This window comes from Abramis brama (assembly GCF_963993115.1).
Source record: "Abramis brama genome assembly, chromosome: 15".
Classification (NCBI taxonomy): Eukaryota; Metazoa; Chordata; class Actinopteri; order Cypriniformes; family Leuciscidae; genus Abramis; species Abramis brama.
Genome location: NC_139977.1, coordinates 18,532,945 through 18,560,247, shown reverse-complemented (window position 1 = coordinate 18,560,247; position 27,303 = coordinate 18,532,945). Strand labels below are relative to the sequence as shown.

Sequence of the window (27,303 nt, the reverse complement as noted above, 5' to 3'; positions counted from 1 at the left end):
TCCCACGATCTCTTCGAGTAGATTTATAAAATATTAAAATAGAATAGAATGTGTAAAATATGAATTATTTGAAATGTTAGCGCTTACTTGCGCTGTTTTAGGTGGGCATCTCTGAGATGGATCAATAAGTGTCTCACCGCCCCGGGTCGTTAGATGGCGCTGACTCGCTTAATCAGCAACGCTCACTGCGAGCAAAACATCTCGCGAAGTAAACATTCACGTGTTGTTACGTCGGTCACACACTACCTAGTCTACGAAATAGAGTGAAAATGCGGGAGAAAAATAACAAAGAGAAGAAAAAGGTAACCGATGACCCTGTAAAGAATTTTGAGAAATGGAAAAAGAAATACGATAAGACGAAAACCAGAGTCAAACGAGCTCAACAGACCACTAGGAAGAAACGCGACTGGGAGGTGGAGAGAGAAAATATACAGAGACTGGTGAAAAAATACTCGGAGGTAAGATATGAATATGCTGCTATTATGAAGCATTTCTGATGTCTATTGCTTGTTTCTAGGGGCTGCCACGTGTTTATTTACCTGTTGTGCGGCTGTTGTGACATCTGGCTTGACAGACAGATCAGTCACAGTGTAAACCGGACTATTTAAGAGGAATGTTGACAAGCACAGATCTTACTAGTCCTTAGGATATTGTGGGACATGCTTCAATTGTTGCTGATAGTTGTATCTGGTCAGTGGTCAGGCATCCTTTCAGCTCAGGTCTTCACATAAACATATTTTTTCAGTGGTCACTGGTCCTGGGACAGACCAGGCCACATACATAACTGTTATAAATGTTTACGTATCAAGGATTTGGATTTGGACATGCCACTTGATTTTCTTGTGAAGGTTTTAACATGAGTTACTGTTTTCCTAGATCAATTCCAAAGAGGCTGTTAAGTTCTCTGATTTTCCACTCTCAAAAAAGACTCTGAAAGGTGAGCAATCTTGTTTATTTGCATGCTTATACGTTCACTTATGTCTTCTTGACCTTAATAATGATCTTGATCATGTCATTAGGTCTTCTTGTGGCTCAGTACAGGCAGCCCACAGAGATTCAGAGGCAGACTATTGGTTTTGCTTTGCGAGGTAAAGATGTTCTTGGTGCTGCAAAGACAGGCTCTGGAAAGACTTTGGCCTTCCTCATCCCGGTAAGCAATACACGTCTGAGGTTTGTTGTAGTTTTAACTTGGTAACATTATTCAGTAGCTCTTTATTTTAGAGTCCTGTTCCCCATGTGCATACTATGTACTTATTACAGTAATTGCAATAACTGATTAATAACTAGGTACTAACCCTGAACCTACGCATAAACCTAACCTTAACCAAATATTTTCTTAGGTAAGTACATGTACTGTTAAATAGCGCAACCCAGTATTCTTTCAAGAAGATAAATAGGTGTGTTAATATGGACACAATTGTGTAAAATGTTAATTTATTTATATATATATATATAAAAGGTAATTTGTTTATATTAATATTTATGTTATTTTAGATTTATTCAATTTTTTTGGAAATATGTACACTACCGGTCAATAGCTTGGAATAATTAAGATTTTATTTTTTAAATGTTTTTAAAATAATTATCTTGTGCTTTTATTTGAACAAAAATACAGAAAAAAATATTTTATTTCTGTGATGGCAAAGCTGAGTTTTCAGCATCATTACTCCAGTCTTCAGTGTCACATGATCCTTCAGAAATCATTCTAATATGCTGATTTGATGCTCAGTTATTAATAATGGTTCTTAAAGGGATACTCCACCGTTTTTTCATATTAAACTATGTTATTCCCTTAACTAGGGAAGTTCCCTTAATACCATAGCAAGTGCTTGGAAGCACTTCGACTTCGGCGCAGTAATATCTTCACTAGAGGGAGCGGGGGCCGGTGAGAGGATTTTTCACGAGTGAAGATATTACTGCGCCGAAGTCGAAGTGCTTCCAAGCACTTGCTATGGTATTCCGCCATACAATATAGTTATCCATTTTACACGCTTAGAAAAGCGCAATGTTTTGTTTTGTGTCACCGTCCTAGGTCGAGTTACACTACGCGAGTAACTGTATTTAATTAGGGAAAACGTGGAGGTGTTTGGTAGCTTCTCTGCTTGGCACATATTGAATGAACTGGGCTAACAAAGTTTCGCCGCAAGACAGAGCGATTTAGTGCACGCACTGAGACGAGAGAGGTATGTATCAACTCGTCTTAGTTAAGGGAATAACATAGTTTAATATGAAAAAACGGTGGAGTATCCCTTTAATATTGTCTATTTTGAACAGTTTTGCTGCTTAATATTTTTGTGGAAACTGATGTCTTTTTTCTTTGTATAGAAAGAATACATTGAATAGAAAGTTGAAAAGAAAAGTATTTATTTATAATAAATTTCACTTTTGGTCAATTTAATTTGTCCTTGCTGAATAATTTTTTTTTTTTTAAACATACCCCAATCTTTTGAATGGTAGTGTATCCCGGTTTCCACAAAATATTAAGCAGCACAGCTTTTTTTAACATTGATAAAAATAAGAAATGTTTCTTGTGCACCAAATATGCATATAATAATGATTTTTGAAGGATCATGTGACACTAAAGACTGGAGTAATGATGCTGAAAATTCAACTTTGTACCACAGGAATAAATTACATTTTAAAATATATTGCAGTTGTAATCATTTTTGGCAATATTAGTGTTTTTACTGTATTTTTCATCAAATAAATGCAGCCTTGGTGGGTATAGACAAATCCGGCGAAACACGGAAGTAAAGCAGCGCCGCCATTACTGCGTGCCTGGCTGCTAAGGAAGTAGTGTTGGTCCCGTAGGCGGCTGTAGCAGATGTAGCTGTACGAAATGTTATTTTTATCTATTCATCTTTAATTTTGTACAGTCGCCCTGCTGTATGGCTACAACACTTCCCTCGGCCGGCCATGCAGTCACACACTACTTCGAGAACTTTGCAGTTTTCTCTCTATATTGTTACTAACACATTATGGTACGAGTTCACTGCCTGTGAAAACCGCACGACACCTTTTAATGTGAGCTCATCTGCGAAGGTATGCAGTATCTGGCCAATCCATCCGGAGCTCATGCAATTCTGACCTTCAATCAATGCCCTGTACTTTAGGTTCTGAAGCTCGCATGCCAGATGATTAATAAAATAATGTTGAATACCTGTAAGCTGCCAACTCTCACGCTTTCACCGTGAGACTCACGCAATTGACACTTTTCACACGCTCTCACGCCACACATCCATTTTCTCACGCACATAAAAATCGAGAAGCAAAGAGGACACGGAGACCGACAGACTAGACAGAGCAGGTTAGTTATGATATAAAAAAAAAGCTCAGCTCTCAGATTCTGTCAATTTTATTATGAAATTAAAACAATAAATATTTTGGCGTTTGTAAATGTGACGTGACAGATCCCTATGGCACGTGAACCGATCATAACTTAATGGTAAATAAACACGAATGAACAATGTTAAAAGAAACAGTAGCATAACCTACCGAAATGTATATTCATCATACATAATATCGATCAATCAGTGTTTTTTTAACCGCGGAAAGGGTCAATAAAACAGCTGGAGAACAATTATGTCACATAACATTTACCTCAGGAAAGAAAAAAAGCTATAGAGAGTATTTTGCTAAATATGTGTACTACTATATTACATATTTATTATATGTTTTCTTACATCATTAAATAAAGTTGTTATTATAATAAAAAAAAAAACGCATTATATTTAATTTGAGTTATTTTTAACCTTAAATAATACTGCCAGCTGTTAAGGCTCTCTGTATGTTTAACTTACAGCATTAGGTGAGAATTTTTTTTCTTGAGAAAAAATAACGCCTATCTTGTGTACCTAATATTTATCCAAATTAGTCAATATTAAAACAAATCACAAGAATTGAACTGAATTGAAATCCTGAAATTGTTTCAAGCAATAATAAAAAAAACGTACCAGAAATTGTACCATATAATATAAACATTGCAACATGTTGTCACTAAACCTAATAAAATTCAGTTTAGTTACTAAAATGTTTTGACAATCACAATATTTAGCCTAAGCCCCAGGATCCGCTTTCATTTAAATGTCATTAGAGGACACCGGCAAGTGTCACACCCTCACACTTCGCAGGCACGCAGTAATGGCGGCAGGCAAGATGGCGGCGCCCATAGAGTTCGCGGCGGATTTGTGTATAAGAGACTTCTTTCATAAACATTCAAAAAACATAATTATTCCAAACTTTTGACCAGTAGTGTAATATTTATAATATAATATTAAACATGTTATATTTATGTAAATAATATGTAATGAACATTTTAGAGAACCATGAGGATGAGTAAAAGATGATAGACTTTTCATTCTGCAGTGTTACTCAGAATTCAAACCTAATTTGGAAGCCTCTCTTAATACTGTCTCCAGGTTTTGGAGTGCTTGTATCGTGAACAGTGGACTGCGGATGACGGCCTCGGCGCTCTCATCATCTCTCCCACCCGAGAGCTGGCCTATCAGACCTTTGAGGTGTTGAGGAAGATCGGCAAGAACCATGAATTTTCTGCCGGCCTTATAATTGGTGGAAAGGTGTGCCTCGCTAGTTTTTAGTGTTTGGCGTGGTTCTTGCATGTTTGTGTCTAGGTTTTTTTTATTATGTAATAATTGATTATTATTTGTCAATGACTGCAGGATCTGAAAGGTGAATCAGAGAAGATCCATCGCACAAATATCATTATCTGCACCCCAGGACGTCTGCTGCAGCACATGGACGAGACGTCCACCTTTCATGCTTCAAATCTACACATGCTTGGTAAGATGAGGTTTAGATAGTGCTGTGAATACACATCTGTTCAAACGTTTGGGGTTGATACGATTTTTAAAAAACACTCACATGATTGTGCTTCAGAAATCATTCTAATATGCTGATTTTGTGCTCAAGAAACATTTCATATTAATGTTGAAAACAGTTGTGCTGCTTAATATTGTTTTGGAAATTGACGCATTTTTCCATGATCTTTGACTAATACAGAGTTCAAAAGAACAGTATTATTTGAAATAGAAATCTTATATATCAATGTAAAAGTCTTTGCTGTCACTTTCGATCAATCCTGACCCCAAACTTTTCAACTGGTGTGTATGTGTGCAGGTCTCATTTTCATCCCATTATTTTAACATTAACATGACATGCATCCTCTTCCACGGCAGTACTTGATGAAGCCGACAGGATTCTAGACATGGGTTTCGCTGACACACTCAATGCCATTGTTGAAAACCTCCCGAAAACACGACAGACCCTTCTCTTCTCCGCCACTCAGACCAGGTCTGTCAAAGATCTGGCCAGACTGAGCCTGAAGGACCCAGAGTATGTGTGGGTCCATGAGCAGGCCAAGTTCAGGTAAGATCGTGATTTTTATAGTCATTTGTGTTGTCAGTTGGGTCAGTCAGCTTGCTCTTAATGTCAGTGGCTTTTTGACATCATGGGCATGCAGATCTTGTACACTAATCTTCTCTGCAGTACTCCTGCAACTCTGGAACAGAACTATGTGGTGTGTGAGCTGCACCAGAAAATCAACATGCTCTTCTCATTTTTGAGGAGTCACCTTCAGAAGAAGATCATAGTCTTCTTTGCCTGTTGCAAAGAGGTAAGAGCTCAAACTATTTCTGTTCTGTAGTACATCACTGTGCATGTTCTCAGAGAATACATAGTAAATTTGTTATAATATTGTATTTTTGAATTTGTGTAAATTTAATACAATTTAAAAATAACTTGCACTACTGTTCAAAAGTTTAGGGATTGGTTAGATGTTTTAGATGTTTTTGAAAGAAGGCAATTATACCCACCAAGGCTGCATTTATTTGATCAAAAAATACAATAAAACCATTGTCTTTCCCACATCCGTGGGAGTTACGGTGTGGAGAAGCCCTGAAGAGGTTAACACCTGGACTGTTGCTGCCCAGAGTGAAGCACAGAGGTGGATCAGTGAGGGTTTGGGCTACAATATCATGGCATTCCCTACTGTACTTGATGGCCAAGGACTACAGAACCATTCAAACATTGTACCCTGAAGGGCCGTGTAACAGCATGATAATGCATCAATACACACAGCGAGACTTGTGACAGAATGGTTTGATAAACATGAAAGTGAAGTTGAACATCTCCCATGGCCTGCTCAGTCACCAGATCTAAATAGTCACTTTGGGGTATTTTAGAGGAGCGAGTCAAAAAAAAGTTTTCCTCCACAAGTATCACATAGTGACCTGGCCGCTGTCCTGGAAGAGGAATGGCTCCAAATCTCTCTGGCCACTGTGAAGGACATGTATCTGTCTTTTCCCAAGTTGAATTGATGCTGTATTGGCCGCAAAAAGAGGCCCTACACCATACTAATAAAATATTATGGTCTAAATCCAGGTGTTTCAGTTTCATTGTCCAACCCCTGTTGAATTATTGTGTGTGCTGTTATAACTTATATTCCTTTTAAAACGGTTAATACCAAATCTATTTTCAGGATGGTCATAATGAATACTAGTAGTGTTATTCTGTTATGTAATGTAATTATTTATCTCTGTTAGTAGTAGTGTAATTCTTTTGAGATGTATTGTTTTTTCTCCTCATGTTCAGGTTCAGTATCTGTTCCGGGTCTTCTGCCGGTTACGTCCTGGTATCTCCGTACTTGCTTTGCATGGGAAACAGCAGCAGATGAAGAGGGTGGAGGTTTACAATGACTTTGTCCGCAAGACTTCTGCAGTGCTATTTGCCACAGATATCGCTGCCAGAGGACTTGGTAATGGAAATTTGTTCCGTGGACATCTGCCCATATTGGTTTAATTGACTGAAACTAGTGCTGTCAATTTATTGTGTTGATTGACTACAAATCTCAGCAAATGTTTTTGAATATCTGTTTAAAAAAAAAAAAATTGTTTTTGGTCCTAGACTTCCCTGCTGTGAACTGGGTGCTGCAGTTTGACTGTCCTGAAGATGCAAACACATACATTCACAGAGTTGGCAGAGCTGCCAGGTAACCCTGATACTCTGTATTATAAACTGTTTTATTCTGTACTCACTTACATTTTGAAACCTCATTGTAAAAATCTTAACAGGAATCTGCATTTGCACTAGAGTGTTTTAGCTGTAACACTAGATGGCAGATTTGATCTGTTCCTCGTCACTTCCATATTCTCAATACATATGGAAATTTGAATTCTGCTCTTCAAATGTTTTAAATTACATTTATAGGTCATTTTATATGTGCTCTTATTCCTTGATGCTCTTACAAACACACTAGCATGTTTTATATATTCCTCAAATAAACAGTTTTCTGACACTTGCACTGATACAAGTTACATACAAGTCAATTCATATTCAACCACTGTACAGATTTGTCTATTGACACTGCTCATGATGGATTAATGCCAGCCCAACTATTGAGTTCCATTTTTAGACTCTGGCTTGACTTGTTAGTTTCACCTTGAGGGCAAGTGTTAGGTTCTACAGTCTATCTACAGAAACATGTCAAGTTTCTCAACGCTTAGAGCAAAACAGCACACACCTGCCGTCCACCAAAGCTGTCTATTTTCTTTGTGCTATACTTGTCTTTTCAGTGTGGAATCGATATCCTCAGTAACTCCCCTTCATAGATCACCACCCTCAGCAGAAAGCTTTAACACGAACACTCATAGAGCTGAGTGTTTAAAAAAAGACACCTTTGTGTGAGAGGCCTGTAATGCAGCAGACCACCCAGTGGGACCTTAAAGGGATAGTGCACCTAAAAATAAAAAATCTGACATTATTTACTCATGCCGTTCCAAACCTGAATGCTTAATATCTGTTTTCTGTGTCAAAGAAAAGAGGACATGTTTTGAGTGCAATTATTACTTTTAACTCTTTATTTCTCTGTAGGTATAAGGAGGAAGGTGAGGCGCTTCTGATCCTGTTGCCCTCGGAGGAAAAAGGCATGATTGCACAGCTTCAAGAGAAAAAAGTTCCCATTAACAAAATCCAGTGAGTGCAGCTATTCTTTCCTGTGTGATTGCACAGTGAAAATAAGGTGGGCTTTGGAAATGTTTAGTTTTGTGTGTGATGTGACCTGTTTCTTCTCTGGATGCTGGTTCATCAGTATTATGCAGAGACTGAATGCGTGGTCTTTGTGATGAATGGAGGAAGTCATGTGCATGCTGAGAACAAAAGATGGCAGCTTAATTCATGTGATCATTATGATCAGTGATATCTGCTGAGAGAATGAAACTGCAGTCTCAGTCTCCATCGGCCTGATTTTACGTTTGCTATTAGTCATTGTTACTGTAGTTGAGTATCTGAGATGTCAATTTGTGTGCTTTACATGATCTACCTTTATTCATTTACATATATTTCATTATCAGACACTATAAAATATAATAAAAATAACATAAAATAATACAAGAATCAATGTTTTAATGAGCCTTATTTTTTACATTTTAAAACTGTTTTTTTTTTTTTTTTTTAGCATTATACATTTTATATCTATTTTTTATTTTTTTATTTTTATATAATATATATATATATATATATATATATATATATATACCTAGCCTGACTACGTCAGACTTCCTACTTCCGCTCAATTTCATTTCGCTTCTGTACTCAGTCTGAGACAGCGTCAGAGCTTTCCGTTTTCCTCCAGCCTGAAAACAGCCGGCCAATCAACGAACAGAGGGCGGGCTGAGAGCCGTGACGTAGACGCTGATTGTACTGTGGATGCGTAGATTTACTTAACATAATCTGCAAAAGTCGTTCACAGCCATGTTCACTCCGGTATTTCGCTCGATGGTTTTGTTTTCGCATCATACATGTGTTTACAGTGGAAGTTAGATGCGGCTGAGCATGCGCATAACACATGCCATAACCAAATGTTATGTGATTGGCTTACGGGTAACCAATGATTTTAATCTTCAGACAAGCGCCCCCCCGCGAGAAAGAAAACGCTTTTCAATTATGCCATGCCAGACTCTGTTTACGAAGCAAAGCGAAGTAGCAGAGTTTGGTATTACCAGGCTAATATATACCTGCCTTGACCACAGATTGTAATACCAGGTGTAAACAAGGCCATTGACTTAATCGTTTGTTTTAATTCGTTCTCAGAGTGAACCCAGAGAAGTTGGTGTCAGTTCAGCAGAAGCTGGAAGCCTTCCTGGCGCAGGAGATGGACCAGAAGGAGCGGGCACAGAGGGTAAGGTCAAAGAGGAGACCTGACTTCCTGTGCAGTCTGTCACACCTCGTCTCGAACACTGAAGGTTGATGTTATACTGTAGAGCAGAGCCATGCTTTTAGGATAATCTGATTGTCTGCCTCACGCTCGGGACTGAGCTTTGTGGGCTTATTATAGAGAGATGAGCAGCATGAAATGTAATCGGGCAAATTGCTGCCATGAAACGCCTGCTTGTGCACTCTCACTAATGTGTTTATCAGGGATAAGGTTTCAGATTTTATCGTCCGTAATACCTCTTCTATTTTTTCCCTTCCTCTCAATTGCAGTGTTTCGTGTCCTACCTCCGCTCAGTCTATCTGATGAAGAACAAGGATGTATTTGATGTTTTCCAGCTCAAACTCCCAGAATATGCCATGTGAGTGGATGCTGTGAAGTAATGCCCAGTACCAGCTGTCTTCTGTGTGTCCACTTCGAACAAACGCATGAGTACTTTAAAGTCACTGTTATGCAATTAAATCCTCCTAAAAGAAACCTTCACCATCTGCTTTGAAAAGAGACCGTTTAATACATCTTTTTTTATTCGTAATCACACAAAGAAATTAAAATTATAAACTTGTTAGTTGTTTTTTTTGGCCAAAACTGTTTAAAAAAAGTTTGGTTCTCATAAAAGAAGCAAAAAAAGAGGCATTTTGATCATTCAATTTAATTTTTGTGTGATCTCATCACTGTCAGGTCATTGGGTTTGGCGGTGGCACCACGGGTCCGGTTCCTCAGTAAGACCCATCAGCAAAAGAGCGGAGTGGCGCAGGACGACAGCGGTGCTGCAGGACACGAGTCTGAAGATGATCTGCAGAGCTTCAAAGCCAAACTCGAAGGACAACAAGCTGAGTCTCAGTCCTCACAGTCTGAGGAAGAAGAAGAGGAGGAGGATGAAGAGGAGGAGACATTAAAGCCTGCAGCTCTGCTATGTGGCTTTAATGAAGAGGACGACGACGATCTGGACCTGCTGACTGTCAAGCGTAAAGACGTGTTCAATATCAATGAAGAAAGCCAAGACGATGAGGTAAATAAACACCACACATCTGGTGTCATTACAGTTATTCCACATTTCTGATGGTCTGCGCTTTGTGCCCACTGGCAGCAGTAAAGGGTCCCATTTCAAAATAAATTTCATGACTCTATGCTTGATTTTACGCACCTGTTAATAATAATTGTGACGGAAATAGCTAAATCTATTACTTAGAAGGAAATGTCCACATACTTTTGGCCATGTAATAGAGTAATAGTCATTTTTCCATGCAGAAAAATCTAAATACATTATTATATCTTAACAGGATGTTCCTGTATGCATCATAGCAAATCACAAATTATACACTTCAGCTGTAAACCTGCATATTCTAAAGAGTCCTTGACTCTAAAAGAGGAAAAGAATTGAGATGTGTGAGAACTGAGAATTGTGATTCAGGAGGGCTTCTATTCAAGTTCTGAGCACTTTGCGTTCAAAGCTTGTTGTTTCAGTAGGTCTGCAGATATCAGGACATGCTAAATTATGTAACACTTCTCTCAATATGCCTTTGAGACACAGCATGACTCCTGTGCAGACCTGGCAAGTTTATGAGAGACGCGGACCTGTGAGTCATGTCGAAATTGCCTGATTTGTCTTTAGGCTTCACAATCAAATACTGCAGTACAGTATATTTCACAGAATTGTTTTTACTTTATTTTTATTTAAAGAAGTTCAGCCTAGGTGAGCATAACAGACAAAACCGTACTGACCCCAAATGTTTGAACGGTGTTGTGACAACAATATACACACACGCACACACACAATAGATTTTATCATGCCCTAAAAAATATAAACACTGCATAATATTTAATAATATTGACATAAAACAATATTTACAGTTCTAAAGACACTTTATATCTATTCAATTTACTCCTTTCACAATAATCGAATGTCTTTTGGTAGCTTTTTTCAATTTTCAATATATATTGATTAGTCAGAACCATGTAAATGATTTTATTTAAATTTTTATAGATATACTATTGCGTCTATAGTCTTTTTCAAAATGATGTGATCAGGCTAAAGGCTGTTTGTGCAGAAATGCAAATGAGCAAGTAACTTTTTTGAGTTTTCAGAGGAGTTAAGTGGAAAGTGGTTTTCTTCAAGATCTGAACCTTTTCACATCTCATCAGCACTCAAGTTTAATGACTGCAAAGGAGAAAGTGATAGTGTCTGTGGAGTGGTGTTGGGTGTCAATGCCCTGATTGAATGAACTGCTTTCGGAGCTCCTTTATGAATTCTCGTTTTCAGTGGGTTTAATCTTGGCTCCAGGAAGTTTGAAAAGACAGCTTTTATGATTACTAATGGTTATGTAAAACATGTTTTTTTTTTCTTTAGGGCTCAGATGCTAATTCCAAGAATAACAGACAAAAGGAGTCCAAATTCAAAGATGCAAAGAAAATACATAAAAGAAACTTAAAGGTCAACACTAAGAAGATCTTCACTGAGGAGGGAAAGGTTTGTATTATCAGAACTCTTATGTGAGTGATGTAAATGAAGTGTAAACGCAGTGTAAATGAACTGTGATATATGTGTGCAGGAGGTGCAGCAGTGGCCTCCGCTGCAAAGGACCATGGTACCAAATGAAGAGGAGGACGAAGAGATATCTGGCATTAACGTGGAAGCAGCCAAAGAGCGACTCCGCAGAGAAGACCAGGAGTTTGACAAGATCGAGTACCGCCGTAAAATCCAGGAGAAACACAGGGTGAGATCAACTGTACCATCATATTTTCCATCCTCCTGGTTCATGCCATGTCCATGTGGCTCCTCCTTCAATAAAATGATTCAGAGAGGTCTTTAATTCATTGTGTTCAGCTCCAGGTGTTCAGATTAAAGTAATCTTGAAGGAGCTGAGGGCAATGGGCAATCGAAAAGACACTCTGGCCCTGTGGCTTGTGCTCTCGCAGGTTCAGGCAGATCGAAAATAACTGAGATACCTGTGCAGGCAGAGTGGCTTCAAGCTCCAGGCATCAGTGCTCGAGATTGGGCCTCTGACTTATTACTGTAGTTCTGAGTATTGGACAAGCTTTTAAAGGATTTCTCTCTGGCAAAATTACACTATTTGCAACATTCCAGTGGAGAGTGTTTTCTTGTTAAGAGTCAAGTTTGGTGAAGCACATCCCTGGTTAATGTCTGATGCAGTTTTCAGTTTATTAGGTTTTTTTTGGAATCGATCGCTGGGAGTGTGTTGCTCAATGAGAAAGCACAAAAATAATGGGATCTATTTCTATAACTGGACACAGATGAGGACTGGCCTTTTTCCATTACAGTTAAAGCCTAAAGTTAGTGTCCTAAAATAATAATGAAATAAAAACAAATAATTCATTAAATCATAAACATTTAATTTGTTAAATAAATATTTTAAAATAAAATCAATCAAAATTAAATGTTTTCTAAAAGATTACATATTTATTAATTTTGAGGAAGTAAATTTAGTACAATAAATTATTATTTAGTACAAGTAAAACTTTTTTTTTTTATAAAATAAGATGTAATGCCTTTTTTTTTTTCTTTTTTTTTTCACGTCATTTCAATGAATAAAACATTGTTTTGCATAATCTCTGATACAACAATGTTCCCCAGTAGCCAAACAGCTATTTAGCCAATGTTATAATATCTGGTCAGGTTGTATTGCCAATAGATAAAATAAATTGTTTTTTTTACAAATTTTGTCTCATCGAATATACTATTTCGGAATTGTGTTATTAAAAAGGGTTGCAGACTCATTTTACACTAACTTTAATTGTTCATGTCACCCCAGGATAGTACATTTTTATGTCTTTCACTTCTCAGCCAAGCAAAAACTAAAATAAAAACATGTTGGTGCCAGTCTCTCCTGCCAATTTCTCCTGCCAGTCCTGTCAAGTGCTGACATGAAGACTGGCATACAGTAAAAACTCTTTACTCCCTCTTTTATTTATTTTTTTCTCTGAAAGATATGAGGCAGAACGCAGAAGACATTTCCGTGTGTCTGTGAAAGTTCCTGTGAAAAGCCCAATCATTCTAATTTATTTAGTCATAGTGCTGTCATAGACTTTGAGAGGCAGCTACCCAGTAATCCATCAGATATGTGCACATGCTCATTAATCAGACACGCTGGTGTTTTTTTTTTTTTTTTTTTTTCATATTCTCTCATGGAGTCTTTATTACTCAAGCAGAATAGCATTTGTAACTGAGTCCTGTTAGATTTAGAGACTAACATAACGCCTAGACTTTTTCCTGTCCTATTAAAACTGCTGATGGGTTTTGCTGCATATGTGACGTGTCAGCAACTCTAAGGGTAGTCTAATTTTGTCTAACTTTAAGGGTAGGCTTAGTCTTTAGACCTCGTCATTTTTTTTATGAAAAAGTACCACAGTGTCCTTGTGGATCTGTGGGTGGATGTTAACCTATTTATTGAGTGAACTATTTATGGCTTTCTCAGGTATGCTCTGGTCAAGCTCAAACTTTATTAAGTATAACTTTTTTTATATATATTAATGGCATATCTAAGAACCTGTTTACACCTGATATTAAGGCTTTTTGGTCGATTGGATCACAAGTGGAAGACACTAATTCAGGTGTAAACGGAGTCTAAAACGTTTTGAGCTTGTCCACTTTTGACCACTTCCAGAGGTGAAAACGCATTAGACCAGATTGCTGTCTTGGTGGAAACGCTCATGAGATCAAATGCGTTCACACAGCCACAAAAGACCGCCCACTCTCCACCACCTACTGATTTAATACATAAATGGGAAGTGCGCCAACCAGACGGGATTTGTCGGCTGAGGACCCAAATACCAAGCACCAAGCATGTTCTCTCATCATTCCTGATTCTAACACACACTTCGAGTTTCTTGGGGCTATCAGAGCAGAAACGAAAGCTGCTGCTCTCCGTATGTTTTTACAGTTGCTCAGATTTTCATGAAAATCGAATGAGATCCTCTTCAAACCATGTAGGCAAAAAGTTATCAAAATCTTTTTGATAAACCAAAAAGCTGAGCTTACTCAGTTTTAAGACATCGCCACCGACCTTGTGGTCAAAAGTTATGACATTTCCAAAAATGCTAATAACTTTTTGTTAATTTAGCCTATTTTAATGAAACTTGATAGATTCATTGGGTCATGCCAAGAATAGTGAGACCAATTATAGCATATTTGGTCGAACTTGCTGTCCGCCAATTTGAATTTTTACTTTTTCGAACTCTTAGACCGTTGGTCTGATTTTCACCAAAATTGGCTCAGATTATCTTCAAACCATGTTGGCAAAAAGTTATCAAAAGCTTTTCGATAGACCAATCCGTTCTCGAGCAATGCATCAAATTTGTTGGCATGATGCCAAACTAAATCTGTGGCTGTAACAATTTGGCATATTGACACCAAACTTTACATATTGGTCACCTCACACTGACCACACCATAACAATTAGATAACAGCGCCACCTATTGGTCAAGTGATAAGCAATTTAATCATATTACAGTGATTTGTATTTGTGATTTTTCAGCTATTTTGATTAAAATAATCTAAAAACATCTTTAACTGCTTATTGCTTGCGTCACATTGTTCCTTTTTGTGCTTGGCCCCGATAATTGCTGCTTGCAGCTATATTATTATTATTATTATTATTATTATTATTATTATTATAATTATTATTATTATAATATATGTATTTGATCATTTAACTTGTATTATTAATAAAATATACCAAGCCAATGAAATGTGCTTGACATTGGTTTTATTACACACTCAGCTTTCTGATTTCCATTCAACCCTCAACCTCTAAATATTTCCCGTATCCCAGACATCTGTGACTCACTAGTAATGTGTATAGTTGTGTCTGACAGTCCAGACGCCCTTCATATTACAAAGTGACACAAGACAAACATCAAGTCCTCTTCAATCTCTCTCCAAAAGAAATGCAGAGCACTAAAGTTAAATTGAGTCCTTTGTAATAATCTCTACCTCTGGCTGTTTGACATGTTTATGAGATTGTGCCATGACCAAATCTGAGTATAGTGCAGCTTTTTATTAAGTCTGTTTCTTTTATCTCTTATTTTGAACAGGAGAAAAGACTGAAGGAGAAAGCAGCTCGGAGGGAAGCAAACAAACAGCAAAAAGAGGTATGTCAACCGGATCTCTAAGTCATCTCGGAAAGCTGTAACATCTTGTTAGATATTAATGATGAGTGCTGGTTGTGTATGTGAATTAAGGTTTTAAAGCAATTTTGATGATTTCAAAGGCTCATAAAATGGTTTCTGATTTGAAATGAGGAATTCATGTCACACGGAGTCAGAGGGGAGAGATGCCCCTCTGTCTCTGGCCTTTCCCCCCCCGCAGACAGCCCATAATTCATAGGCTGGCAGCTGTCATGTGTCCCGTCTCTCTCTGCCTGTCCTCGCTAGGGGATTGAGCTCTGCGCATCCATATGGAAATGCAGCTGCTGCTCTCCTCTCGTTTGTCATCTGATCAATGCAGCGGACTGTCCAAGAACTCGAGACTATTCATCACCTCCCTAACAATGAATCTCAGCGCTCTTTTAGCATTCATTCATTCCTTCGACTTAACAGCCTGACTGGTGGTCGATCTGTCCATCGTTATGAGTAGTCCAGATTAATTTAGAGAGCTATTGAATCACCCTTTTGACAACATACGCTGTTACAGATAGCAGTGCTGCTTCATTTCCTGTCAGTTTCGCTTCTTTTGGTGCTCGAGACGTTTGAGGAAATAGATGGACCTTTCAGAGTCTTGTTGTTCAATCGGTCGCAGTCATCACAGAGATATTCATTAATATCACACCATCTGTTTACTGAAAACTTCTCTTCAAAATGCTCAGTTTTACCTTTCCAAAATATATTTTTTTTCAGAAAGAGCACATTTTTAAATACATTTTTTATGGAAATGTATGTAGTGAATATATTATGTATTTTAGAGATACACAGTATATACCGATGTCAGCTTTTTTTTTTTTTAGTTTGTTGATACTGACTTAGGCTATATAATATATTTTCCAGCCAATATTGGATATTAAAATGTTTCTGACAGCATCTATCTAACCAGCATACCAGAAATCCTTCTTGTATTAAATAATAAATATTAAATAAATCGAAATAATGTTTTTATAATTCTGAATTCTATTTTTGTAACATTAATGTAATGCCTGAATCCACTATTTACAGCTTATATATAGCCTACCATTCAAAAGTTTGGGGTCTGTAATTTTTTTTTAATGTTTTTGAAATTCTTCTGCTCACCAAGGCTGCATTTATTTGATTAAAAATACTCTTAAGATCTGTAATATTTTTAAATATTATTACAATTTTAAATAAATGTTTTCTCTGAATTAGACATGTGCCGGTATTCGGTAATGCGATAAATCGCGGTAATGAATATGCACGATATTGTTATCGCGGGCACTTCAAAATACCGTGAAAAATAATAGATTCGAATTTAGATTTTTAGAACGCGCATTATAGATTATTTTCCATCAGCCGCTTAAACAAACACTGCGTATATGCTGCGCGAAACACGTGCGCACTCTGATGTAACAATCGCCATGTGTATAAACATGCGGCCGGTGCGCACTTCTAGTCTAATGTAAACAGTCCTCACATAGAGAAGCAGCATGGTGGAAGGAGGAACACCGCCGCCTACAGTCTATGGCCGCCGCCGATCTATTCGGATCCATCCCGCTTCTAAAAGCAGAGCTGCCAACTCGACGCATTCAGCGCGAGACTCTTCACACGCGACACATCCGTTTTCTCACGCAGAGAAAAATCGCGGAGCAAAGAGGACACGAAGACCGTCAAACAAGACAGAGCAGGTTACTTTTGATATAACTTTTGATAACAGGAGAACAATTGTGTCACAGAACGTTACATTTAAACCATTTAATGACCAGCAGCATGTTAGATGACTAAAACAAATAGATAAAGAGGAGTATTTGGCTGAATATGCACTTTTTTACATATTTATTATATTTTTACTTGTGTCATTACATAATTGTTATTATAATGAAAACCACATTATATTTGATTTAATTAGTTATTTGTAACCTTTAATAATACCAGCTGATAGGGCTCTACAGTATATGGTTTCATAGCATTATGTGAGATAATTTTTTTCATGAGAAAAAAATAACATGTGGGCTATCTACTGTAGCCTTCCTAATATTTATCCAAAATTAGTCAATATTGAATCAAGATTTAAATCAAATCCCAAGTATTGAATTGAAATCGTTAAATTTGTGTTAAGCAATACAAACAGTAGCCTACCAGTCATTGTACCATGTAATCATTGTAACATGTTGTCACTAAACTTAATAAAATTCAGTTTAGTTACCAAATGCTTTGACAATCACAATTACACCTTGTGTTGCAAGTTTTTATTTATTTTTCACATTCCCCCCCCCCCCCCCCCCCCCAATCCATCTGTTTCTCATGTGCAATTAAAATATCGTGATAATACCGTATACCGTGATAAAAGATCACTCAATTAATCGCAGCATGAAAATGTGATACCGGCACATGCCTACTCTGAATATAGTTTAAATATATAATTTATTAAAGGCACAATATGTAAGATTTTTAGATGAAATATCCAAAAACCACTAGAACAGTGTTATATATTTTTTTGACCTTGCAACACACTCAAGCTACGCATTTGTTTTGAATAAGCAACCTCTAGCAGCGAAACTTACATACTGTGCCTTTAATTTTTAATTTTTTCAATTTTTTTTCTTAATTTTCATCATTACTCCAATCTTCAGTGTCACATTATCCTTCAGAAATCATTCTAAAATGTTCAAGTAACATTTCTTATTACTATTAAAAACAGTTTTGCTGCCTTTTTTTGTGAAAACAATACATTTTGTTTCAGGTTTCTTTGATGAATAGGAAGTTCAAAAGTTTATTTAAAATGGAAATAATTTGTTACATTATAAATATCTTTGCTGTCACTTTTGGTCAGTTGCATCCTTGCTGAATAAAAGTATACACTTCTTTCTTTCTTTTTTGACCTCAGACATTGAATGGTAGTATGTATTGTATATTTTAATTTTCCTTTTCTTTTTGTCTGCTCTAGTTTTGTTTGAAGTTCTTGCTTTATTCCAGAGAGTTTTATACTAACAGCCGTTTTTGGCTGTTCTCATACGCTGGCGTTATTCAGTGCACATAGACACGTCTGTTCAAAGCGCAGGTCTGTCAGCAGAATTCAAATGGGTCTTACGAAGCACGATTAGATGAGAGCACAGGCAGAAACACTGCTGAATGCTGAGTATCCTGTACCTGAACAGACCCCTTATCAGGTCCAAGCACAGATACACAGTCCCCTGTAACCAAAACTTTGATGGCAAAAGGCTGGTCTACATTGTAGATTATTCAGTCCAAGTGCCACCCAACTTGGACAGGAAGACATTGTCTAATTGACATGTGAAGTGACCAACCACAGTTCAAATGGAATGCTTCATTTTACAATACAAGATTGACGCAGAAAATAAAGTTTCTACCAATCTAGGTGGTCTGTTTAGATGTGCGTAGTACTGTATTTATTTGAATGTACACAGTGTGGGTGTAGATTTATGGGGGTTTTGTGAAAGAAAGAAGGAAGAAATTGCTGTCTGGCCACAACTATTCGTTTTTCTATGTCTTACCTAAACTAAAGTATAGAAGAAAAGGTCAGAAAACAGGGTCAGACACACTGTGCCAGGTTTAAGAAGCTTGCCTGTGGGCACAAGAAGTCAGTCTGAAGGTGGAGCAGGCCACTATAAACCTGTTTGTTGCCGGCACAGGGTCAGATTTGTTTGGTTCTTGGAAAATTTAAAGGACAGAGCTGGAATTGATTCCTTCACTGCTACTACTGAGAAAAATGGACACTATTTGGTTCTAAATGATCAAAGAGTGGACATATTTAGGGAGAGGTGTCCCTTGAAGAGGATGAGAAGTACTCCCTATGGCCACAAGAAGGTCTAGAAAACATGGAGAGATCTATCCATTAGCATTAGCCTTTATCTCAGTAGGCAGTTGCTCAGCTGGACTCGAATATGCTCTCAGAAAATATGTGCAAAAATTCTACCTTTAGGGGTACAACAGCTTATCTCTGGGGCAATACCCCCTATTCTACTCTCTAAAGCCGATATCATGCACCTTTTAGTGGCAGATAAATTGTCCCTTTAATGTAATGCTCCAGTGACAAGCTGTTGGTACCTCTAAAAGTAAAATTTTTGCACTTTTTTTTTTTTTTTTACTTATGTGCTGTTTTATGAGGGTTTTTGTTTTTTTTGCACAATGTTTTTATTTTTTTATAGGTGAGTAGGCTATCCTTCAGCATGCATCAGGTCACATCAGTATTTATGCTAAAAATGCAAAATGGCAACATGCATTTTTGACTACAAATGGGATCACAAAACATTTTTGACCCTGATTAAACCTATATTAAGCACTGACTTCTAAAATTAAATCACAAAGGGTAATCAGGCTAAATCCCAAAAGTGTGAATGTGAAAGAAAATATTAATTGCAAAAGATATCATGTAATATACCACATAATAAGTATAAATACAGAGTATAAGTATAAATCTGAAAAAAAACAGTATGAAATTTACAAATTTCCTCTGTTACACAGGAGAAAAACAAAGCTGCTGCTGCTCCTCCTGATGACGAGGATGAGGATGAGGATGAAGAGGTGGTAGCGTATCTGTCAGGTGCTGATGAAGAATTTGATCCCAGCACCCTTCCTGACCCAGACAAAGTGTGTGAATCTGAGTCCTCCTCCAAGGAAGATGGGTAAGAATGAAGCTTTTGTGAACAACATGAATGACTTTCATCATTTTCAAAGGTCGTGCTGCATTTTAAAGCTCTGAAATTCATCTCAATGAAAGCCGATTGAGTTTTTTGTGGAAAGCTTGGAGCACTAAAAAGGCACAGGACATGGCCTAACTGATATTGATCCTCTATAGTATGAAGTTTCTAATTGTGTACAGCTTCAAATTGAATCCCTATATTTGAGAGTGGAACCAAATATCATATTTTCCCATCATCACTACATTGCGAAGGGTACGCACTGCTTTGTGTTAGTGGATAAACCATTACACTGGTAAATCAAGCCAATCAGTCCGACACCACATCACGAGGCCGTAATTATTCCGAAATGAGGAATTGATTCTTCTGATACTTAATTACCGCCTCGGCTTTCTCAGCTCTCTCTGCTTGTATTGAGTTTGTAGCGTTCGATTAGGCTCAGGCATGCTGATCCGGTGTTCTTTTTGTACTGAGGTCCGCTGCAGAATTGCCTCTCAGAGGAGGAATCCCTCTATAGGGGAAAATGAATCATGATGATTAATTTTCCCCATGGCAGCATTAAGCACTAATCCTTTAGTTGTCTGTAGATAATCTATAAAATGCATAATTACATCCAGATTTAAAGTGAGAGGTAGGACCATACGTTATGTATTTTTTTGGCACTCTTACCCTTTGTTTCTAACACTCGCTTTTTGTCTCTTTTGTAAAGCCTGATCACGTCCTCTGTTCTCCTTTGGCGTCGATCTTTCCATCTGTCGGCCTGCACCTTTATGTCTCTGTTTTTCTGTCATTCATGTACGCACATTAGGACGCTCGCCGACACACACAAACACTCTTGGTGTAGCGGTGCAGGTGATACGGCATAGACAGGAGCAGTGGCTCTGATTAATGACTTGGTGCGGGGTGTTTACTGCATGGCTACACTTACCGAATGCAAGAGAGGCTCCGGCGCTGTAAATCTGATAAATCTCTCTCTCTTCCTCTTCCTTTGGCTCGCTCAACCACTTTCTCTTCCATCATATCGAAGGCTGTTGTTCGGGACTGGAGCCAGAGGCATCACTAACCCTGAGCTCTTTCCTGTTGCGGTTCCTGTCTTCCTGCTTTGCTGTCTTGACAGATACCCCCCTGCCATAAATCTAATGGGATCTTATTGGCCCTGCCTCACCCTTGCCCCTGCCAGCGCTTTGGGAATATTTCTTAAAGGGAGAGTGCAGTCACAATGAATGCTGAGTTACAATATAATAAATGATTGGTCAGTTTATGAATAAGGTTCATGTGAAAAGCATCAATGTGCGACACTAGTTGCACTCCTTTCGTGCATCAACCCTCAACCAACTCAAACATCGCAGGTGTAGCTCTTACAGATACAGTGGGGAGAACAACAATTTTGCAGGTTTTCCCACTCACAAAGCATGTAGAGGTCTGTAATTTTTATCATAGGTACTCTTCAACTGTGAGTGACGGAATCTAAAACAAAAATCCAGAAAATCACATTGTATTATTTTTAAGTAATTAATTAACATTTTATTGCATGACATAAGTATTTGATACATCAGAAAAGCAGAACTTAAAGGTTGTATCAGCGATTTCAGGCCCAAACATAAATGATCCGATTCATCTAATCTTTCCTAACGATCCGCTAGCTGCCCGCCCCATAAGCATGCCGTCAAAAAAACGCATCTCTGTGGGCAGCCTAGGCTCTGAAATCTGCACACAAAAACAGTTGGTTTCACCAACACTCAAAACCAAAATAAATAGTGTTCCAACCAATCACCGACAGGGGTGGGTGTTGTGAGGTTTTGCGCTCGTGCACAGCTGCCTATGATGGCTGTTTCTGTTTCTGTATTTGGTACAGAAACCTTTGTTTGCAATTACAGAGATCATACGTTTCCTGTAGTTCTTGACCAGGTTTGCACACACTGCAGCAGGGATTTTGGCCCACTCCTCCATACAGACCTTCTCCAGATCCTTCAGGTTTCGGAGCTGTCGCTGGGCAATACGGACTTTCAGCTCCCTCCAAAGATTTTCTATTGGGTTCAGGTCTGGAGACTGGCTAGGCCACTCCAGGACCTTGAGATGCTTCTTACGGAGCCACTCCTTAGTTGCCCTGGCTGTGTGTTTCGGGTCGTTGTCATGCTGGAAGACCCAGCCACGACCCATCTTCAATGCTCTTACTGAGGGAAGGAAGTTGTTGGCCAAGATCTCGCGATACATGGCCCCATCCATCCTCTCCTCAATACGGTGCAGTCGCCCTGTCCCCTTTGCAGAAAAGCATCCCCAAAGAATGATGTTTCCACCTCCATGCTTCACGGTTGGGATGGTGTTCTTGGGGTTGTACTCATCCTTCTTCTTCCTTCAAACACGGCGAGTAGAGTTTAGACCAAAAAGCTCTATTTTTGTCTCATCAGACCACATGACCTTCTCCCATTCCTCCTCTGGATCATCCAGATGGTCATTGGCAAACTTCAGACGGGCCTGGACATGCGCTGGCTTGAGCAGGGAGACCTTGCGTGCGCTGCAGGATTTTAATCCATGACGGCGTAGTGTGTTACTAATGGTTTTCTTTGAGACTGTGGTCCCAGCTCTCTTCAGGTCATTGACCAGGTCCTGCCGTGTAGTTCTGGGCTGATCTCTCACCTTCCTCATGATCATTGATGCCCCACGAGGTGAGATCTTGCATGGTGCCCCAGACCGAGGGAGATTGACCGTCATCTTGAACTTCTTCCATTTTCTAATAATTGCGGCAGCAGTTGTTGCCTTCTCACCAAGCTGCTTGCCTGTTGTCCTGTAGCCCATCCCAGCCTTGTGCAGGTCTACAATTTTATCCCTCATGTCCTTACACAGCTCTCTGGTCTTGGCCATTGTGGAGAGGTTGGAGTCTGTTTGATTGAGTGTGTGGACAGGTGTCTTTTATACAGTTAATGAGTGGAGAACAGGAGGGCTTCTTAAAGAAAAACTAACAGGTCTGTGAGAGCCGGAATTCTTACTGGTTGGTAGGTGATCAAATACTTATGTCATGCAATCAAATGCAAATTAATTATTTAAAAATCATACAATGTGATTTTCTGGATTTTCATTTTAGATTCCGTCTCTCACAGTTAAAGTGTACCTATGATAAAAATTACAGACCTCTACATGCTTTATAAGTAGGAAAACCTGCAAAATCGGCAGTGTATCAAATACTTGTTCGCCCCACTGTACTTTCAATAAACGGTCCAACATTTTAGGGATACTTTTAGCTGTGTTGCTATGTGTCATAATTAAGACTAACACTCCCTCTAGAGCGAACACGAGCGTCTTGCTTATAATAAACCCATCCAACGTATATGCATTTTTTGACATTATGCGCCTGTTTGAGGCAGTCTACACTGGAAACATCAAAGTAAACAATATAAACTGGAACATTTGTCTTTCTGAATGGGTGCATGATGATGCTGTATGACATTGAAGTGTCCATTGTAGCGCGTTGCATCGCAATGCCCTGTTCGCTTTGATGTGTTCATGACCTGTTTTATCTTTGAAGGTCTAAACAGAGCAAAATTTGGCTTGCACTTCTGTAACCAAAGTTGAATGTCTTTACCCATGTAGCGCATCAGCCATGGTCCCACACCGGCTAAACACCCTCTGGCTCCGCCTGAAACAGTAGCCATGCACCAAACTCATGCTATAGGTTGAACTGGAAAGCGATTGACAGATTGACGATTGCAAATTATCTACTGTTGACGAATTATGGAAATTTTTATTAAATAGAGTTTGAATATAGAAATATTTATAAACCAATAGTGCACTTTTTGTATAATTGCTTTTTTTATATATATACCAGAGGTGCTTTATTTAGCTAGTCGATTTTGAAGACATAGTTTTGCACATCCCTAATCCTAAGTCATTGAGCTGGCTGGACATAGCCTGTGATTTAAAACTCTGTAAGACCAGAAGCCCTTAACAGCTTAATGATGTGTACTAGATACAACCCTGACTGCTAAAGACCAGAGAATAGATTTTCCCACCTCCAGGTGGTCTCTGCACAGTCTCTGGACAGGCCTGTAATGATATTAGTTGTCCTGGATATACATGAGTGCACAATTCAAGTCTTAACTCATGTAATTGAGTTAGAACCATTTAAGACCCTCTAGCTTAATTAAATTCTGTGCTGATCTGTCGTCCTTCCTGGTTTCTTGACGGTTTAATTATGTAGAAAAGCTGTGCAGAACCAACTTTAGATGAGATACCTACTAGATCATAACTCGGGCACAAATACGCAAATGTGTTAGCTTGTATATGAAATCATCTGCGGCACTGACGTCTCAAGACTCCGCCTAAGATAAACTCCGCCTGTGTTCGTAACCACTCCTCAAGCCCGAGCTGCATGGCCCGCTTTGGACCAAGTTATTCGGCGGGCCAAAAAACTCTGGACGTTAGCCACGACGAGGCCCGATCAAGCCCCGGAAGTGACAGTGGAACCTGGCACGCGTTAGCATGCCAGCTTTTAGCCCGCTTTTAAAGCTTTTAACAATTTATTGTGCAGCTCTAGTGAAAGTCCAATAACATTTCCTTTATAAAATAGATGAATTTTTGGTTCTTGCTATAAATCAGACCAGAGAACTGCTTTTTACACCTCAAAGTCTCTTGACAGGTCTTTAATAGTATTCGTTGCCCTGGATGTGCATGAGTGCATCATTCTAGCCTTAATTCATTTAATTAAGTTGGGAATTGTTTGCATTGGCTATCAAGGTCACCCACATGAGCCGGTACATTGAAAAAGCCCTTTACCTCTAGATGCATGTTTATGGTTGGAATTGTCAACGCCTCCCAGATGCATCTAAAATTATTGCTTTTACAAACGCTGTGGCGCATCAGGCTGTCTTGAAAGATCAAGTAAGAGTAGCACATCACAGGATCTTTTGTGTTTGCAAGTAGGAGATGGAGGTAAAGCAAAATATAAAGCAAATATAATGTCTCCTATAAACTGAGGTGAAGCCATTAAAATTAGACTTCTCAAAAAGCAGCATTTTTTAAAGCAAGGCGTTTTTAATTAAAAGTATGAACATTCTTTGATGGTCATTTCAATAATTCAGTACCCTTTTTCCATAAACCATCCAAGCAACATTTGATATTCAGAATATTTTAATGTCGTGAAACAATTAAAAAAAAGAAAAAAATAAATGTCAAGGTAGGTTCTTAAAATGTTTTTATTTTTTACCTTTTTCTTTAACTTTTTTGGGGTCAGTAGGATTTAAAAAAATAAATAAATTCTTAAGAGATTAGAATAGAAGAAGAATAGAATGAGGCATTTATATAGCGCTTTCATATGTGTACTACTGTACACCCAAAGCGCTTTACAATCATATCAGGGGATCTCTCCTCAACCACCACCAGTGTGCAGCATCTTGCAGATTAATACTTTTATTCAGCAGGAAGGCATTCAGTAAACAATAAAGACATCTAAAACGTTAAAAAAGATTTCTTTTTCAAATAAATGCTGTTCTTTTGAACTTTCCTTTCTTTAAAGAATCCTGAAAAAATTTAGCGTGGTTTCCACATACATATTAAGCAGCACAGCCATTTTGAACATTCATAATAAAAATATTAATGTTAAATAACATTGGTAATAATAATAAAAATGTTTTTTGAGCACAAAATCAGATGATTTCTGAAGGACCATGTGACACGGAAGAAAGAAGTAATGGCTGCTGAAAATGAAAAACAATTTCATCTACAAAATAAAAAATAAATAAACTCCACTTTGCCATCACAGGAATCAGTTACATTTTAAAAATGTAGAAAACTGGTCTTTTAAAATTATTTAAATATTATTGTTTTTACTGTATTTTTGATCAAAATGGTGAGCACAAGACACTTTCAAAAACATTGAAAATTTTTACTGACCCCAAACTTTTGAATGATAGTGTGTATGTTACCGGCAAAGTGTGTAATCCGGCATTCTATAGAATGCCTAGGTAATGTATAGAATTAGGTAATGTATTTTTTGCAAAAAACATCAGGAATTCTATACATTGCCTAAGCATTCTATACAATACCGGGATTTCACACTGACTTTCAGGAAAAACTCATTTTACATAATGTGGAAAATGTACTTGAATTTGAATGTGTGCATTTTCCACCGCTGGCACATCTTACCCCACTCTCCCCTGTATATATAGCCGGTCTTTCCCTTCTATTCTGTTTTTCACATCTTGACATTAACCCTCGTTTTATCTTTGTCTTCGCAGCGATTCATCAGACCATGGTGGCAGGAAGAGAAGTTTCAGCAGCGACAGCAGTGAGGATGATGATGATGATGAAGTACAGCAGACACAGGTGGGCAGGAAGAAGCCCAGGAAGGAGTCCACAGCAGCTCCTCTGGACACTGGCCTGTCGCTGGCCGAAGACGAGCAGCTTGTGTTACATTTATTGGGTAGTCGCAGCTAGTTCCTTTGGAAAAAAAGGTTCCTGTACCCATCTTCCCCTTCAGAGTTTCTTATTCATTGTAATTGTATGTTGAATATTAAGAATTGCCCTTTACTAATAAAATTTTTCCTGATTGCGATGGAAACTTTAATATTCAGTGCCGCACATACCTTTATGTGATTTATTGTGAGTGTGCAGGTTATAATTTCCTTTCCTGCCTCTTCCCTTCTTTACATCCTCTCCTCCTCAAGACAGGAATTGAATTCTCATGTGGCATCTTGCCAGACAGCCTCAAATTACCTAAAAACTCCTGTTTTGCAGTGAAGCAAAAAAAGCAGCGCAGCTGATGCCAATCCTGATAGAGAACCACTGTGAAGTCCCAGGTGTCATCTATAACCTATTACTGTTAAACTGCTCTCATTATTTCTGGTTTGAACATTGCCTTCCTGTCGCATTGAACCGTCACTTAAATGTGTGATTTACTCTCACTCATTTCTGTTGGAAATGGAGGATTCTCTAAGAAAACTTTGTTTTAGTGTCTGTTGTCCCCTATTCAACACAAATCTATCTTTCTGAATTGTCTGGTTGTCTGCATTTAGCTGGCTCATGTCGAGAGGGAGATTGGATTGGGTTTATACTATGCAAATAGCCACCGGTTTGCACCAGCATAACCTTGCATTGTGCCATGGTGACCTTATTCACCCTGTTTTTAGAGCCGTTAATGGCTTCTCAAAATCCTCTGGAGATATAATCATTCGCCCACTCTGATTTGGCAGCTAGTTTTCCACAATCACTGTTATGTAGCCGCTGTTTGACATAAGTGTCCTGAGTCACTCCTGCTATAAAATACCACAGTGAATATACTTGAGTTGTAGTTTAAGGACATAT

The 27,303-nt window shown here is 38.3% G+C and overlaps 1 protein-coding gene across 1 annotated transcript; it reads left to right on the top strand.

Annotated features, from left to right (window-relative positions):
• Positions 1-177: 177 nt before the first annotated feature.
• On the top strand, positions 178-26,566 carry ddx10 (DEAD (Asp-Glu-Ala-Asp) box polypeptide 10). Its single transcript, XM_084138096.1, has 18 exons — positions 178-458; positions 877-937; positions 1,020-1,150; positions 4,419-4,577; positions 4,680-4,800; positions 5,196-5,385; positions 5,506-5,632; positions 6,610-6,772; positions 6,922-7,006; positions 7,888-7,989; positions 9,106-9,193; positions 9,499-9,587; positions 9,905-10,235; positions 11,574-11,693; positions 11,776-11,940; positions 15,278-15,334; positions 19,832-19,992; positions 26,238-26,566. The coding sequence occupies exons 1-18, from the start codon at positions 270-272 to the stop codon at positions 26,434-26,436; spliced, it is 2,538 nt and encodes an 845-aa protein (XP_083994222.1). The 5' UTR covers positions 178-269; the 3' UTR covers positions 26,437-26,566.
• The last annotated feature ends 737 nt before the right edge of the window (positions 26,567-27,303 follow it).